Source organism: Notolepis coatsorum (assembly GCF_963971535.1).
Source record: "Notolepis coatsorum genome assembly, chromosome: 10".
NCBI classification, from domain to species: domain Eukaryota; kingdom Metazoa; phylum Chordata; class Actinopteri; order Aulopiformes; family Paralepididae; genus Notolepis; species Notolepis coatsorum.
In genome coordinates this window covers 135,311,741-135,327,907 of record NC_140174.1, presented here as the reverse complement: position 1 = coordinate 135,327,907, position 16,167 = coordinate 135,311,741, and the positions used below count along the sequence as shown (strand labels likewise).

General features: G+C 50.3%; 1 protein-coding gene across 1 annotated transcript in view; it reads right to left on the bottom strand.

The window, feature by feature from the left end:
* Window positions 1-16,167, bottom strand: part of trpm6 (transient receptor potential cation channel, subfamily M, member 6) — a gene marked incomplete at its 5' end in the record, with an annotated part of 158,988 nt that overhangs the window by 122,484 nt on the left and 20,337 nt on the right. Inside the window, 3 exons of the mRNA XM_084323194.1 lie at window positions 10,885-11,113; window positions 12,323-12,594; window positions 14,591-14,677. Of these exons, the coding sequence (XP_084179320.1) occupies window positions 10,885-11,113; window positions 12,323-12,594; window positions 14,591-14,677 (588 nt within the window). The remainder of the gene's footprint in view (window positions 1-10,884; window positions 11,114-12,322; window positions 12,595-14,590; window positions 14,678-16,167) is intronic.

The following is a 16,167-nucleotide window of genomic DNA, read 5'->3' as shown; positions in this document are numbered from 1 at the left end:
CAAGAGAAGAGCGTAATATGGAAGACCAGCCCCCAGCACCCCGCACTCGGTATTCCCAGGAGGTCACCCAACCAAGTACCAACCAAGACCAACCCGCACAGCAGCCGAGATCCGACGAGATCGGATGCGTACAGGTCGGCACGGCCATAAGCCACTATGACAGTGCAGAATACATCAAACAAGGGGTCCCATAACGCACAACCCTGTGACACCCGGATCGACCTAGCATTTTTCCCCCCTGAAAAAACCCTAAGTCCCTCAGGGTACCAGAACAGCAGATCTGCATCCCCAGCGGACAACGGGTGCACTGATCTGGACCAGCGCGACCAGAACCAGTCCCGTGCCCTAATCACGCCGACCTGCCAACCCCAGGAGAAGGGGCAGATATGCGCGTCTGATCCCAACATAAAAAGAAGGCGCCACCCAGACGTGTCGGTATGAACCGCGTCCGGCGGCCCACCCCTAGGGCGTGAGACCCTTCCCATATGCCCAGACCCATTCTGTCATCATCCCCTGACATGAACGGGAACCCATCGACAACACACAGGATGTCGGAAGAGGAAAAACCCCCATCCCAATTGCTCCATAAAAACGCTGTTTTACCAAAGCAAACGAGGCGCGCCAGTCAGCAACGGCCAAAGCACATCCTGAGCTAGCACTATGTGTGCGTTTGGACATACCCACATCAACAATAGGCCGTTTAGACCACCATATTGAATCCCCAAGACGCCCAGGGAAACGACAAGAGGGGCGAGATGCAATCAACTCCATGAATGAATGAATGAAAAAATATACCCAACAGACTGCAGTACAGGAATACATACAAAAAGATAAGGGGAGGCAGACCTGAGAAGACGTTAGTCTTGTTCCATCAGGGACCCTCATTTCATATCCATCAAGACACATTCAACTCTTTATAAAATAAAGAAAATGCATCACATGTATGACCTAACTGCACAGCTGGGAGTAAAAAACCCTGTTTTTCACATGATTTTAATCCAGTCACTCTTTTTAATCAGAGTGTAAGACCAGATTCCCCCAGAAACACCTTCCCACATGAGACCACGGTCAAGAAAAAGATATGTAAACTGTGAGACACGTGACCAACAGACTCAAGTTTGACACAAAAACGAGCGCAGCAGGTTAAGTCCTGCGCTCTAACCTCGACATCTTTACGACACCAGCTCATGGAAGGCGTCGCCATAGCAACAACGCTATAACGGGCGGGGAAAACCCACCGGATCCTGTCATAACAGGAGTCGGTAGAATACCCCTCCCCCCCCCCCCCCCCTCCCCCGTCAAGCACTGGCTTGGCCCTGACTGGCTCAGCAGAAAAGTCAACAAACCCTCTAAACCAATCAAGTGGGAAAAAGGAGGGGTTTATCCGACACCCCCTCCCGAAAAACACACCTTCTATCCCTACACACAGAAAACAACCGTAGCCATTTTGAAAACCTCCGGTAGAACAAAATATATATAGCATAAGCTAATACAATGTTAGCTACCCACAAAGTGTAAAAGGGTTTACAACCAAACACAAGTTGCCTGTGCGTGAATCCCATACCCGCAGCCTATGCTACACATAGGAAGACGTTGAACGAGAGTAATGGCTAGGCCACGAAAAGTGTGTACGAGCATTACTGCAACTAACAACACAGCGTTGTGAACACATATACTTAGTTAAAGCAATGGAATACCACCAGTTCTAATTGCATGTGGAGCATCAAGCTAATAGAACCTATTACCGAGTGTAAGTTGCAGACCTTGCTTAAAAACTTGTAACACAACACAACTCATTCCCCCAACGTAACAGGGTAGATTCATAAAACACAACCCCACCACATGATTTGTATTGAAGAAACACACAGTTTGTTCGGCCAAACACAGTCCCCCTTATGTCAGGGAACTTTTTATTAATAAATAAATACGTGTTCAAGGCACAAAATCATAGAGGGGCCGGGGAGGGTGTAGAGGAGGGGACACAGAGGGGGAAAAGTCACTCTCAACGGCGCCTGCCACCTCGCGCCGCTCGAGTCTTGCCACCCCGGGGAGCCCCGGAGGGACGATAGGTAACAGTCTGCTGGACACGACGATCCCTACCGTCTCCTCCGGTCTGGGATGGGCCGGCGGTGGCCGAAGCGCCGCTTCTTCCCCTGGCCCTCTTGGCAGGGCCAGCAGTGGCGGTGGAGGCAGTGGTAGCGGCGACGGAGACAGCTCGACGTCGCGGAATCCTTCTGCCCCCACCGGCAAGGACGGGAGGCGGAAAATGGGGTTGGAGAATGGACCTCTCCTCTGCCATCTCTCTGCATGTTGAGGTCATCAATAGCAGGGCCTTCCCGAACAGGCCAGCGTCGGAGAGGGCGGCCGTCAGAAGAGGGGTTCTCTTCCGTTCCGGCACACGGGCCTGCTCCAGCCAAAGATGACGCTGGCCCAGGGTGGCCAGGGCGCGCACTTTCCCCATGGCTATGGCTAGCACCTGGGAGAGGTGCAGCACAGCTCCCGCAGCCTGGGTGATCTGATCGCACCTCACCTCGTTCAGATCCGCGCCGCCCGTCATTATCCCCGATACAAATCTAGCCAGGTGGGCGATGTTAGAGGCCGCAGCCAGCGACTGTGTACCGGCGATGAATGACTGGTCACCCCAATAAGCCAATCGCCTAGCCGACCTCCCCTGGAGGACCGGTTTGCATAGGGGCTCCCACACCATATCCGGACAGAGGAGCGCGGCCATCGGATTGTCAAGCCGAGGTACGCCCTCCCCCATACCTTTGACCAACCCCGACACCCGCGTAACTGGTACGTAGGCGGGAGTTAGTCCCATGATGTTGGAGACCGCCTGACCCCGACGAACATAGGCCCCCATTGATGGGAAAAATGGGTAGACAACGTCCACCCCTCTCACCGGGGGACGCTGCCAGGGATGGCCTATGAGGTCATCAGGGACAGGTGCAGGCAATGGCTGCGGCAGCGGCACACCGTTTGCAGCGGCGGCTACCGCCATGAGCTCGGGGAACAAGGCCCGCAGTTCCCCCTGCGGACCCTCCTCCACCGACCCCGCATCCCTCGCATACAGCAGGCTGCGACTGGTCAAGGAGCCACAATCCGATGCGGCTGACAGTAGGGCATCCTGTCGATGAGGCCAAGGTGGTTCCCCGACATCCTCGAACAAGGCGCCCCGTGGAGCCATTTCTCCCCCCTCCGGGGTCTCCGGAGGAGGGATACTCCCCTCCACGGGACCATCATACAAGAACCCGTCCGCCTCCTCCATGAAGTCTTCAGTTTCCATCAGAAATCCAGAGTCGGACGCGGCCTCGCTGGTCTCCAGCAATTCCCCAAACCCAGGCCGTTCGCGTCTGCACGCCACCATGTTACGACGTGAGCGAGCAGACGCAAAAAGTTTTCGTCGCAAATCCTCTGGCTCTAAGACAATCCCCCGTTCATCAACGGGCGATTCCCCAGAAACAGAGGAACCAGAGTCGAGATCAGGCCATCGCCGGAGCGACGGCACCGAACCCTCGGCTCGTCGGTGAGGAAAACTATCCACCGGCAGTCTCCCGGGCTGGGTCAGCAACCACGAGAGTGGCAACAGCCCAGCACCGGAACGCACGACGGAGGCAGGAATGGAGAATCGGTGGTGAAGAGTAGGTCTAGCGGGTCTACTCTCCGCGGAATACATTATGACCCAAACCTTTTTCTTATACAAACAAGTGAGAGAAGAAAAAGGTTAGGCACAATGTAAACCTAGTCACAACTCTTTTCAACTATCAACGACACGTCAAGTGGGGTACTACCGAGGCACTTCCTTGTGGTGAAAGCGAGAAGGAGGAGAGCAGGTGACCACACACCTGCTTATGAAGGTAAGCTGATGAGGGGTGTGGTCAGACTAATATTGGTATTAGAGGTATATTTGTGGTTTATTCAGTGCGCGTGCACGTACGTGAGATAGTGCAGTGTGATGCCAAGCTAAGCCACTAACGATACAGAACTGCTCTGTTTGTTCAACAGGACAGAAGATAAAGGTCCTACACACATAACTGCTCTGTTTGTTCAACAGGACAGAAGATAAAGGTCCTACACACATAACTGCTCTGTTTGTTCAACAGGACAGAAGATAAAGGTCCTACACACATAACGATGGGTTATGTAGATAACCTAGTTATATGAGTATTGGCTGAGCGTCCCGCTCAAGCCTATTGAGATACCCCTTATCTCCTTGTACCTAGTGTACACCACCACGAACAATTTATGCACCCACACCTGACCGGGTCCCGCCTCTATGGAGGCGTAGCCTATAAGACCATGGTACTGGTCACCAAACACCCTTCCTCGCCAAAAACCCCGTTCCAGTAAAAGATCCCTCAAAAAGGGAACTCAGGGCCGCTTAAGAGCCAATACTCATATAACTAGGTTATCTACATAACCTATCGTTATATTTCGTATGGCTATCGCGTCCCGCTCAAGCCTATTGAGATATGGGTTAGAGCGGACGCGAGACCCGACGGATGTACCCCCTGAGGACCCGTAAGCCCACATCAAGGGGTGCGGGGAGCCCTGTCACCCCATCCTTCCTAACGAAGGGGGGGCGCAATCAACTTCACCTGAGTGCGAACAAGAGGGAACTAGAACCCCTTGAACACACAGCACAGGCGGAACCACGTGTGACCTAACACACTGTGGCCCATACCCACACACTCCTGCTACCCTACCAACGGACGGGAAGCAGGAAAGGCCACAGACCCCAGAACCGCCTGGGAGACAGAACCCCCGGTCATGTCCATGAGGTAAAACCTTGCAAAGGGGCCCGGGGAGGACCATGATCCTCCACCGAAGCCCCACCCAGGAGAGCGACAGAGGCAGCCACCCCACGAGTGGAGTGTGCCCTGACGCCCCCAGGGGGATCCTGCCCAGCCAACGTGTAGCAGAGGGCAATGCCCTCGCACAACCAATGGGACAGGCGTTGTTCGATAGTGCCTCACCGGCATGAGAACCACCGTGACAGACAACAAGCTGAACGGTGACCCCGAGGTCCTGAGTACGGCTGAGGTAATTCCCAAAGCACGGACCGGACATGACAGGTGAAGGCCCGCATCTAACTCACTACCGTGAGGAGGCGGATGAAACGCCTGAACCACAATATCTCTGGAGCGGAAGAACTCCGGATATTTACAGGCACGAAGGCAGGATTAGGCCGCAGAGTGGCACCGCAATCGGACGAAAGACAGGCACTCTGGACGTACCGAGAGAGCACAAAGCACACCCATGCGTCAGTGGAGGTGACGGCCAGCAAGAACGCGGTCTTGAACGACAGCTGTTCCAACGGCGTCTGCTCGAGCGGCTCAAACGGGGCCAAGGACAACCGACCGAGGACCAATTGAAGATCCCAAGTCGGAGCCAAGGAGCGTTGCACCGGCTTAATGCGTAGAGCGCCAAGCAGGAAACGCTTCACAAGAGGGTGGCTGAACAAGACATCCCCTCAAATCCCTCATGATAGGAGGATATAGCTGCTGCATATACCCTCACCGTTGAAGCCGACAGTCTATCAAGGAGAGACTGGAGGTAACTAAGGACAGCATCCAGGGGGCAGGAGACTGGGTCCCGGCCCCCCGCCTTACACCACACTTGGAACATACGTCATCTGCCCGCGTAAGCGCGACAGTGGAGGGAGCATGCGCATTCCGGATGGTAACACCATCAGGATCAAGAACCTGCGCCCCTCAACGTACCCGTCCCAACAACTGACCTAACAGATGTATGGGGAAGAATCCCAGGCGGCACGGCATTGGTCCCAGACCTGCCTGGCTATGTCCGGACGTAATCCCCACCCGTCAGGATGAGGACCGCCCCGCGACAGTGTGACGACCCTCCCCCACACTGTGTAGCCTTCCTCTGCTCTGGCTGGCAGAGCAGAGCTGGGGAAGGCTCGTCAGCTAATTGGTGCACACCTGGGCCGGTGTGTCCCAGCAGGATATCAGAGAGAGGCTGCCTCTGATCTCTGGCGAACTCCCCATTTGTTTTTGGTTCTTTGTTTGTCTGGTTGCTGTCTGTTGATTATTTGGTTCTTTGGTCATTTGGCTGTTACTTTTGGTTCATTTGTTTTGGTTGCTTTTCTTTGCTTTTACACCGACACATTCATGCTGCACATACACTCATCCACACACTGCTGACACACTGATACTCATATATATTGGCTGCTCCTTTATATTACTGATAATAAATTCTTTGTTATTTCTTAAATTGTGCCTGTGTCTCCCTATTCTTGTTGCAAGCTTGAGCCAGTTCGTAACAACAGTACACCTGTACCCACATTCTCCCTGCCGGGGATGTGGGGAGCCCTCAGGCCGCGCAGATGGAGGACGCCCATAGCCAGCCGCCCGCCGCCTGGTGCAGACGGGGGGAGCGTACTCCCCCCTGTCTGTCGATACACGACACTGATGTCGTATCGTCCGTCCTGATCAACACCGTTTGAGGACCAGAAGGACCGCTTTCAACACCAACACATTGAACGTAGCGCAGACCGGGCAGCATGGTTTGCCAGCTGCCCCCTACTGCGTTGGCCCGACGCGTCACCAGCGAGGGAGGCGTCGGTGAAAAATGTGACGTGAGACAGCGCCGTAACCGTCCTAGGACGGAACCTCCCGAGCGTGTTGACAACACGCTCTGAGAGGGATGCCCATAGCCCTCCAACCGTTGACTGGGAAGAGGAGTACTCTACTTCCAGTCTACAGCAACCCCAGGCTGGTAGGGACCTGCCTGGTACGAGACCTGACGATCCACCTTGACCGCGAAGGACCAGAACGTCGTCAGGGCAGAATACACTCCGTAACCCCTGACGACGCAGAGGCCCCAGTGCGGCCTCCACGCACTTGGTGAAGATGCGGGGAGCCAGAGAAAACCGAACGGCAGCCTCTGGTACTCATACGCTAACCCTACAAAGGAAGCGTAGGTAAGCCCTAGGATGGAAGATCGGAGATGCGCATACGCATCCTACAGGTCTATGGAGGAGAACCAGACCCCCACCTGACAGTGTTCAACAGGTAGGAGACGCTCCAAAAAATGCTGAACCTTCCCATGGGACAGGTCCAGCCTGGGTCTGACACCCCCCCTCCCGATTTCTCAGGCACCAGAGAACACCGGGAGGAGAACGCCACGACGATGGCTTGCTTCGTCCACAGAGATTGGATCTTGTTGACCAGAGCTGTCACTGCTGGAGACCCTGACAATAGGGTCTGTACCAAACCCGAAAAACGGGTGGGGTTGTGTAAACACAAGTCCCCGCCTCAGCGTTCTCTCCATCCACCTCGACATATGGTACTGCCGTAGTCATATGTGATGACACTCCCAACGCACCCGCCGCCATGTGGCGCAGGTCCGCCAGGAACTGTAGATAGTTGGCTAGGTCCCCCCGCTGTGCGTAGCCAACCCTGGAACCGTGCGAGCAGAGCGTTCTGTGTCGGGACATCTGACCCTGACACCACCCATGAGGCAATCGCACCCAAGGGGGGACCCCGACAGAAAGGGCCGGTTTGATACGGGGGGATTTCTAGGTGAAAAAAGCCCCCCCACTGAACACCCCTCCAGAACATGCTGAGGAGTTGTTCTGCAGCCGGACATGCAAGGTGTAAGGACCCCATGGGTTCCTACACACCGTAGCCCTGCAGTGATATTACTACCACCCAAATCACGCGTGCCTGCGAGACCACTGCCAATCTTTCAGGAGTGGGAGGCACCAACATGATACCTGGCCTGGCGAAGGCGAGGCCGGGGAAGCCCCCACTGTGTGCCTCAAAAGGTTTCGAGCCCCCCTGCTGACAACACTTATAGTTGACAGACGTAACACCAGGCTCAACCAACACAGCTTATGGTGTGGGAGCCGCTTGACAGCACAACATTCTCACGGACAGACCCAGGCTCAGCCATCAACTGGGTGTCAGCCCCTGTCCCCATGAGAAGCGAAAAGTGGGGCCGCCCACGCTTCAACGAAGGCACGCGGCCCGCAGCCAAAGGAAACAATCAGAGCCCACTTTTTCCGCTGGTGTTGGGGGAGGGAGTGATCGGAGAGCGGGCTGCTCGCGGCAGGACGGTGACGGCTTGTTGTTCAAGCCGAACCCATCCAACATGGCCGATCCCTCGGCCGCCAAGGCTGTCGGCCTTGTGGACACCTGTCGATTCAACGCCCAGGATACCTCCGGCGGGGGAAAACATGGCCGCCTGTCGAGGGCCTCGTCATCGCCGCTGACGAGGCCGTGCTCTCTCTTCTTCTGGCTGCGCGGTGTGAGGCGGTGTGGGGCCTAGGACAATACCGCCCGCGCTCCAGCAGAAGACCAAAATCCCCTGCGGAGAGGGGAACCCTGAGCGGTTATAGCTTGCGGCTGGGTCAAAGCTAATAACGTCAACAACCTCGCGCAATGTGTCGACGTCGGCTGGCCCTCAAGGCCCCGCCACCAGACACCATTTTTTTAATAGAAAAAACAGCAATTCTAACCCAGTTCTAATCGCTGCCAATTCCATACCGTGGCGGTACAGGCTTTAGCAGCCCACCAGCCACTCGCCAGGCCGACCCACCCATGGCGTCGGCCGGGCGGGGCACTGTTTCAATATGTCAAAAGCAAAGGACTGATGTTAACACGGAGCACCATTGGTGGTTGCAAACAGCAACCTCCACTGTGGTGTGCACCATGAAAGGGTTAAATGAATAAAAGAACTAAACCACAAAACTGTAGAATGAGCAAACCCATATACACAGCGTTAAGGGGAGGCGGACCAGAACGAACTAGTCCCGCCTTCATTCAAAATATTCACAACAGCACACCAGAAACACCAAAAAAGGTAAACAAAGCCCCCCCCCCCCCCGCATACTCCCCCAATAGACACCGATTGACCTTCAGCATGAATGGTTGAAAGGAGAGAAAGCTGTAGCATAGACAGACCTTCTCATAGCAGAGTGACAGAACAAAACAGTCCCACTACACTACTACAGCCTGGCGTGAGGCGATGTGGAACCCAGATCAACAATCGCCTGTGCACAACACGCAACATGTTTACAATGCCGGCTGGACCCATAGCCCCACTACCCGACGCCAATGTGGATAGGAACTAGCCAGCTGAGCCCTAACCCGCCGTTAAGTCCCATCCTGCAGTAGTATAGCTCTACTGCTACACCGCCGAGCTCACGCATCGGCTCCCAGATGGGGACACCGTTCAACAGACCCCGCCGGAACACAAAGGTAACGTACCTGGCTAGGCTACCTAGCCACGGCCTACCCTGTTGTCAACCCATTTACCCGTAAAAAGGTAAATAGGACTCAGCAAAACCCCCACATCAGCTACCGACTGACCTTCATTGATGAACCGGGCAAGAGGAGGGAGAAGTGACAACATCTCACGGCGGAGACATTAGATCAGCGTAGCAGTAGAGTTCAGCATGTAGCATTAGTATTAGCATGTAGCTAGCATTAGTTGTTTAACAGCATGCTTGCAGGACCATTTGGAACCCGTTCACCGCAGTGAACGTTCACCAAACCATCCCCCCCTGGCGCCGACACACAACATGGTTGTGTAACAACAACCCAGCATTACTAACACTAATACCCGTGCCTAATGACACAGGGCTCACCGTTGTACAACCCGGCTCGATAGCCAACGTTGTATGCTGCACCTTGATCTGGCTGCCGACAGATGAGGAACATCAACATAGGCCCATCGTGTCGCTGAAACATGCCTCGAAGATGCCAGGGGCACGCAAACCTCCGGTAAGCTTTCAACATTACGCAATTCCTCCAATCTTTTTCATACTACTAGTTACATAAGGTGCATTGCATCCAGTATGATGGAACGAAAATAGAGGAAGGGTGTTTGGTGACCAGTACCATGGTCTTATAGGCTACGCCTCCATAGAGGCGGGACCCGGTCAGGTGTGGGTGCATAAATTGTTCGTGGTGGTGTACACTAGGTACAAGGAGATAAGGGGTATCTCAATAGGCTTGAGCGGGACGCGATAGCCATACGAAATATAACTCCTCTGTTTGTTCAACAGGACAGAAGATAAAGGTCCTACACACATAACTCCTCTGTTTGTTCAACAGGACAGAAGATAAAGGTCCTACACACATAACTGCTCTGTTTGTTCAACAGGACAGAAGATAAAGGTCCTACACACATAACTCCTCTGTTTGTTCAACAGGACAGAAGATAAAGGTCCTACACACATAACTGCTCTGTTTGTTCAACAGGACAGAAGATAAAGGTCCTACACACATAACTCCTCTGTTTGTTCAACAGGACAGAAGATAAAGGTCCTACACACATAACTGCTCTGTTTGTTCAACAGGACAGAAGATAAAGGTCCTACACACATAACTCCAGCACCTAAAGCTTTACACTTGAATAGTTTTTACAAGCATCGTCGTTTTCTTTTCTTCAATACACTTTGTATACACTATTTTCCAAGTGGAACCAAGGACTGTTTTTCATTTAATTTAAAACCTTTATTTAAACTTGAAAGGCAACTAAGGTTTCCCTCATTTACAATCAAGTCGAGTGTACATACAGAAATTAGAAAAAGAATGTCAGTGTTCTGTGACATGGTTTAAACTTTCTCATGACTTTAGAACTATATATAGCTAAATATAGATTTAGCCCGCTAAATCCTACAGATTGCCTAGGTAGATCAGCCAAGTGGAAAAACTCACGCAATATACAAGCTTTGTAAAATGAAAATTAATGCAATCTAGAAACAAATCTATTGAATTGCCTAGATAATCATGATGAATTGAGAATACATTTTCAATCTAATCGTGACCCCAAGAATTAAAATTGAATAGTGAGATGCCCAAGAGATTCCCATCCCTAACCTGGGCCGGTGGACATGGTGTATACTGTGAATACCTTGAGGTAGGAGTTCTTCCTCATGTTGAGCGAGCCGGTCCAGAGGTCGGTGAGCAGGGTCTGGGTGCAGGAGTGGGAGACGAAGGGCCTGTGCCCCGAGGAGACGGCCATCTCCAGACTGGAGAAGTGGCTCCACGCCTCCATCTCCGAGGTCAGCAGCTTCATCGCCATCTGCTGGCTCTGGCGGAACGCACAGTCCAGCATGTCCACCGCCAACTGTCCAAACTCACTGGCAGAGAAAATAAGAAGAAGAAGAAGAATAATGTATATGTTTTGGGCCCCTTTAGCTGTCGTGGGCTCAGACTGGGGGGCCGGACTCCGAGGCCTCTGGGGTTGGGGTTCACGGCTGCCGGGTCTGGAGATGGAGGGGCTCAGGAGGCTCATCATATAGTAAATGTTTTATTTTTCCTATTCCTTTACTGGGTATATTCTGTGGCAACTTATTTTATTTTATACTCTGTTTTTATTATTATTCTTGTTATTTCAATTTGTTGTCATTGTTGTTGTTATTGTTGCTGCTGTTGTTGTCATGTGAAGTCATGTCTATTATTGTTGTTTATTATTGTTATTACTGTATTGTGTGGTGTCTTGTTATGGAAAAAAAGAAAAGCAATAAAAAAGATTTGATAAAAAAAAAGAATAATAATAGTAAACTTTATTTGTATACCTCTTTCATACAAGAATTGCAGCCCAAAGTGCTTCAGAGCAGTAATGTAGAGTAGACACAACATAGACACAGGCATACAATTGGCATAATTATAGACAGGCATAAAATGAGCAGAGAATTTATATTAAAACCCCCCAGAATTTTTTTTATAGATTTCTGTCAAAAAAATCTATCTTTAAAAAAAGAAAATTGTAATAGATTTATTATTGATTATGATAGATTTCTGACATTAAAATATATAAAAGACTATTAGCAGGTTTCTGACCAAATAAAAGTAATGCATAAAGTGCAGACATAGAATGAGTAGAAAAATAGACTAAATAAAATTTACATAAATGAGCGTAAAATAGTGCAATAGTTCTCATCTGCAGTACAACAATCACAGGCTGGATGCAATGAGTCCAAGCAGTGTATTAAACGGCTAAGGTGAAGAGAGACAAAAACAGTATCTATATTTTGTATCTCTTTTATCTCCATCGTCATTAATGTTGGGGGGACACATACATAGAATGTGTGGTCCTGTGTGGTTGAATGGGTACAGCATGGCACTAATGCTGCCAAGGTTTGCAGTTGGATTCCACTGGTACATGCGTGCACTTACGGTGCTGTGAGGAGCTTTGGATCAAAGTTTTCACCAAATGGCGTTTCTTATGTTCCAAACTACATCCACCACACGCACACACACACACACACACACACACACACACACACACACACACACACACACACACACACACACACACACACACACACACACACACAAATACTCACAGTGAATATGTTGTGAGCTGCTCTGTAGTGTTGTCATCCATGTTGCTCTGCCGAGCCTCGCAGGCCATGGAGCGGTACAGCTTGCAGGCCACGGTGGCACGCCCCAGCGCCTCCTCGCCGTGCTGCCACAGAAACAGCGCCATCTGCTGGCGCCGCTGGAGTACTGCCCACACAAACAGGTCACTGAAGTTGAAGTGGTCGAACAGCTGAGCGTCGCCGAGTTCAGCGACCGCGACTGTCTCTTTACGGTTCCCAGGTGACACGCTTCTCTCCTGAATGGAGAGGAGAAAGGGAGGGAGAGAGAGAGAGAGAGAGAGAGAGAGAGAGAGAGAGAGAGAGAGAGAGAGAGAGAGAGAGAGAGAGAGAGAGAGAGAGAGAGAGAGAGTGTGTGAGTGAGTGATTGATTGATTGAAAAGTTTATTAACAGATTGCAGAATGGGTACAGTACAGTACAGCTCAAAACATACAATTGTTAAAGGGATGCAGACCAGAGAAAGACTTTCGTCTTGTTTACATCAGGGTCCCCCATTTTCAATTCATCATAACATATATGACATACATGACATACAGATAGACAGTACTGCTACATCTATACATTTATGACATATCAGATTTGCAAATACAGTACTGTTTGTGATACAAAAAGTGTCCAGAAAAAGAGTGTATATATACATTTGATGTAGAAACTGTACATTGGAGGAGGTTGGGTGGGTGGGGTTGGGTGGGTGGGTGGGGGCTGTACATTGGAGGTGGGGGCGGGGGACACACACACTGTACACTGTACATTGGTGAGTGAGTGAGTGAGTGAGTGAGTGAGTGAGTGAGTGAGTGAGTGAGTGAGTGAGTGAGTGAGTGAGTGAGTGAGTGAGTGAGTGAGTGAGAGAGAGAGAGAGAAAGAGAGAGAGAGAGAGAGAGAGAGAGAGAGAGAGAGAGAGAGAGAGAGAGAGAGAGAGAGAGAGAGAGATGTGAAAGGAGAAAGTTAGATGTGACAAGACTACATAGGACAATTCTCACACTGTAAAAATGTGGGATTCCTCAGGGGTGCTTTCAAGAACCTTGGGGTGCCTTGATCATCCAAAATGTGTCTGTATGAACCTCCTGGTGGAGGTCTCTTAGGAGGCAACTAAGCACTATTTTGAGGTCATTTAAAGGCACTACCAGGAGGATTTCGACAGCAATAAATATATCGTTGTAAATTCAATGTCCATGTCTTAGCAGGATTACTGCAGAAACACGTTGAGTTTGATGAGAATGAAAGTGATACTACACAACTGATATCCTCTGTACTGCATTGATATTGTGTCTGTCCAGGTCGGATTCACAGGGGTTCAAGTAATCAATTAGCAAAACAGGAAGCGACTGGGTTTATGGGAAATATCATGAGGATTGGGAGAACAATTGTTTCGGCAATGGTCTCATTTGTTTACTGTAATCTGGCATCTGTATTCTTACTAAGCATTGATGAAATGAAACTGCTCTCGTTTAGAATTATGTTCTTTAAAGCTACTACAACTTTCAACAAAATATATCATTGTCAGATGAAAGATTACAGTAAACAAATGAGACCATTGCCGAAACAATTGTTCTCCCAATCCTCATGATATTTCCCATAAACCCAGTGGCTTCCTGTTTTGCTGCCCCCCCCCCCCCCTGCAGCCCTTCCTGCTGACTTGTTGTACAGAACTTATAAGTCGCTTTAGATGAAAGCGTCAGCTAAATAATGACTAAAAGTAAATGTGAATGTGAGGCATAAGTTGTAAAGAGCTTTGGATAGCTATCCCTTTCACTACCACACATCCACACTGTATTATGTCATCTGACATCTGATATATTTTGTCCTTGTAGTAGCTTTAAAGAACATAATTCTAAACGTAAGAGAGCCGTTTCATTTCATCAATGCTTAGTAAGAATACAAACTTAATGAGAGAAACAGATGATGCAATGATATAAACGTAATTGAATAATGAATTATAATATTGTATATGTTTCATTGTTATGGTTAGTAGGGTCTCTCAAAGTACCTGCAACGGTCTCTCCAGAGTCTCGTTTTCTTGTTAATTATTATCTTTAGTGCTCAACCGGATTGTACACAGTCACCGGGAAACACAGGAGGAAGCTTAGACAAAAGCCTGCTAGTTGTATTTCCAAGCATTTATACTTCTACCAGTTAGTCACGTGTGATGGAAGTCTCCCAACTGACCCTGGGTCTGTAGGGCTGAGCGATACTTCTACCAGTTAGTCACGTGTGATGGAAGTCTCCCAACTGACCCTGGGTCTGTAGGGCTGAGCGATTCTGAAGAAATGCGGGCGCTGAGGACTCCTGCTCCTATTGGGGTTTGGGGCCTCGCTTCTCCCCTGTTTAAACAGGGAGACACAGCAGACACAATCAGAGCCACATTCAGTGCCAGAAAAACAAGCCACATCACCACCAGAAATGGAATATCAATTAGGTTTGATCAGAATAGTTCTCAGAATAGCCCTTTCACTAACCCACACTACAGAAGGTTAACCTTTCACTACCAGGTCTGTCGTGTGGCAGTGAAAGGGTTAACCATTTGGTAGTGTGGCAGTGAAAGGGATAGCTATCCAAAGCTCTTTACAACTTGTGCCTCACATTCACATTTACATTTAGTCATTTAGCTGACGCTTTCATCTAAAGCCACTTACAAGTTCTGTACGACAAGTCGGCAGCTAAGGATAAGTAACATTGTTCATCAAACAGTGTTGAACATGAGTGCTACAGAGTTGAGTGCATATTAGCATATTATATAGGTAATAATATAGGCAAGGTAGATTCCTTAATTCACCCATTCACTCACACACCAACGGCGGAGGCAACCGTGCACGGTGCCAACCTGCTCACCGGGAGCAGTTAGGGGTTAAGTGTCTTGCTCAAGGACACTTCGACACGCTGTCGGGAGGAGCAGGAATCTAAACGGGAACCTTACGATTACGAGACGACCGCTCTACATGCTGAGCCACTGTCCCCCCTGTGTTCAGGGTTCTCATTACAAAATGCAATATATTCATTTGGGAAAATGTTGGTTCCCTGATGCTCATTACATTTACATTTACATTTAGTCATTTAGCTGACGCTTTTATCCAAAGCGACTTACAAGTTCTGTACGACAAGCCATCAGGAAGGGCACAACTCTATCAGCTGAGCAACAATGTTCATCAAAGTGTTGAGTGCTACAGTGTAGGTTAGTTAGGGTTAGTTAAGTGCATGACAGTACGGTTAGTTAGGGTTAGATTTTTTTAATGGTTGAAGAAGTGCGTCTTTAGTCGACGGCGAAAGATTGGACGGGATTCGGCTGTCCTAACTGGGGTGGGTAGTTCATTCCACCATTGTGGGGCAAGGACTGAGAATAGGCGACTTCTCCTTGATGACCCTCCCGGAGCTTGGATAGGAGTAGGTCTGAGAGGGCCAGAAGATGCAGAGCGTAGGGGTCTTGAGGATGTGTAGTTAGAGACTATTGACCGGAGGTAGGCGGGAGCGGTTCCCTTTGCCGCACGGTATGCCAGGTCGAGGGCCTTGAAGCGGATTCGTGCAGCAATGGGGAGCCAGTGCAGGTCCCTAAGAAGTGGGGTGACATGTGCCGACTTCGGTAGGTTTGAGATCAGGCGGGCCGCTGCGTTCTGAATGAGTTGAAGAGGCTTAGTGGCAGTGGCCGGGAGGCCAGCTAGCAGTGCGTTGCAGTAGTCGAGGCGGGAGATGACTGTTGATTGGACGAGGAGTTGGGTGGCTTCTTTTGTCAGGAAGGGGCGGATCCTTCTGACGTCTGACCGGTTGTCGCTGCGATGTGAGCAGAGAAGTTCAACTGGTCGTCGAGGACAACACCAAG